Raw genomic sequence first — 2394 nt, forward strand, 5'->3', positions numbered from 1 at the left:
AACAATAGCACACAAGGTAAGCACATTAACCCTATAATTACTGGATTTTAGACCTTGCAACACACATATTTCCAACAGGGAGAACCACTGGTTCTGTTGCAGTTGTGAGCTCATTTTTAGGAATGCCAGATAACATTCTAGACATAAAGATGCAACACATACAGTTGTAACTGAATTGTGGAAATGGATGTCAAAGATTTGAAAATATGGCTGTGATGTGTTGATGCACAACAATATACTGAAAAAGACATTTAGCAGGTTAGGACAAGGAGCTGGTTGTATATTCTGACAACAGACTATTTAAGCAACAAGGACAAATGCAAATATGGAAAAGACAAGAAAAATGTTAACAGCTGGTTTGTTGGGGACCTTGTAAGAAATGCACAAGGACAGGAGTTATTTTCACCCTGAAAGTGGTGACAGCTGCATCACTATAGGGAGGCACAGAGGAGCATCTGTGTATCTTCAATTGCTTTCATCATTGATTTTGTATTGGTTTGCTGGGTCCTGGCAAATGCCATAGTCTGTGTTGGTGATGATCCCCACAATAGTTCTGTCAGCATCACAAGATAAGCCATTCTCACAGGGACACCTGTAGTAAACCCCAATGAGATGCTGCAGGGGAGACAAAGATATAGATTAGAACATACTCCTTTTCCAGTGTAAAAATTAATATGCATCTCCTCCATTCTACAAACTACAGCACCCTCTCAGCCTTTGACATTATTTCGTGGAATCACAGAGTTGGAAGGGACCTCCAGAGTCATCTAGTCTAACCCCCTGCACAATGCAGGAAATTTACAAAGACCTCCCCACCACCACCCAGTGACCCCTGCTCTATTCCCAGAAGAGTGCAAAAGAACCCAGCCCTCCAGGATCCCTGGCCAAACTGGCCTGGAGAACAATTGCTTCCTGAAGCCAAAGTGGCAATCAGCATTTCCCTGGGCATGTAATATTTGCTATTAACTTTATGATTCCCTCTCCCCCCCCCCCCCATTCATAAATTATGAATTTGCTTTAGAGTGAGGCAGATTATGGGTCCATCTTGGCTGGTACTGTTAGTTCCAGCTGGCTGTGGTTCTCCAAGATCTTGGGCAAAAACCTTGCCCAGCTCGACTATCTGAGATGCTTTGATTGGAGATTGAACCTAGGGATCTTCAGTTCTGCTCCTTGGTTAGCATACACAACTGATTCTTCCCAGATCTAAATACATGCCTCTAGAGTTGCCAACTCTGGCTTGAGAAATTCCTGGAGATCTGGGGTAGTGCTGGGGAGGGAGCTCAGTAGGGATGTGATACATCCTCTGATGTCAAATCCAAGTCAACTGGCAGCTGCTCCAACTGCTCCCCTTCCTGTGATGTCACTTCCCCACCAATATTCAAATTTTAAATTTAAATTCCTCATCTCACATGACTCCCTCTCCCACCTTTTTCTCCCATCTAACATCACTTGTAGGCTTTTGTGTGCATGTGCTCCGTATGTCATACTAACCCTTTGATCCTAAATATATGTGTTTGAACTGGCTGCTTATCCAGTTATGTTCCACTCAACCTAAAAAAGCCCTCAAAATCTTCTTCAGGTTTTTGTTAATGATAAGGAGGACAATCCACTTTGAAGTCCCATAGGAGCCAGAGGATGTCAGCCAACAGCAGTTCCACCTCTCTTGCAACTCCTAGCCAGCCTCTGGCCTTTAGTGTCTTTATAGGCAAAACCCAATCAGTTTCACCTAGACTCTATGGTACACCATAAGAGAAGTGGAAGACCTAGAGCATCCAACCTCTGTAGCCACTCTAGGACTTCCATTTCTCCTGGACACTATGGTAAACTGCCATTTCTGAAAGGGAATTGATCTCTATAATCTGAAGATCAGTTGTAGTTCCAAGAAAACTCCAGACTCCACCTTGAGATTGCCTACCTCTTTCTTCTTAAATGCCCTGTGGTATTTCTACCAACTTCCTTCACTGTTGAGAATAAAGGCCAGCAAAACCATAAGTCACTAAGTGCTACACAGCAGGAAATGTCACCTACCTTACGGGAACACTCCTGGTTCTCAGCTGCTTTATTTGCACAGCGAGCCATACTTAACCCATTAACCCTGTGGCAACATTTGCTTCTGCACTGGAAACTCTGGAGACATAACTCTCCATTATCCTATAATAAAAAGAGAGTTAAATTAGATGCAAACCACAGGACAGGGGATGTGTGCACATGCGCCTTGCTTCTTTCATCCTCCAGGCAGATTTATGTTATTGTTTTAAGTTAGTAAAACTGCCATAAACTGTTTTAATTCCTGGATGTGGTGGCCAATGTACCAGCAGCATACCGTTACATCAACTGTTGATGTTCTGGTTTTACCACTTGGCATTTGGAAAGTTAGTGAATTCCTTGTCATAA

At 43.1% G+C, this 2394-nt stretch overlaps 1 protein-coding gene across 1 annotated transcript in view; it reads right to left on the reverse strand.

Annotated features, from left to right (window-relative positions):
• Positions 1–465: 465 nt before the first annotated feature.
• Positions 466–2394, reverse strand: part of LOC107110964 (colipase-like) — a 3513-nt gene continuing 1584 nt past the window's right edge. The window contains exons 2-3 of the mRNA XM_015411822.1: positions 2029–2151; positions 466–615 (exon numbers count right to left, since the gene is read on the reverse strand). Of these exons, the coding sequence (XP_015267308.1) occupies positions 466–615; positions 2029–2151 (273 nt within the window). The remainder of the gene's footprint in view (positions 616–2028; positions 2152–2394) is intronic.

This window comes from Gekko japonicus, unplaced genomic scaffold, assembly GCF_001447785.1.
Source record: "Gekko japonicus isolate JY-2015 unplaced genomic scaffold, Gekko_japonicus_V1.1 scaffold309, whole genome shotgun sequence".
Taxonomy (NCBI): Eukaryota; Metazoa; Chordata; class Lepidosauria; order Squamata; family Gekkonidae; genus Gekko; species Gekko japonicus.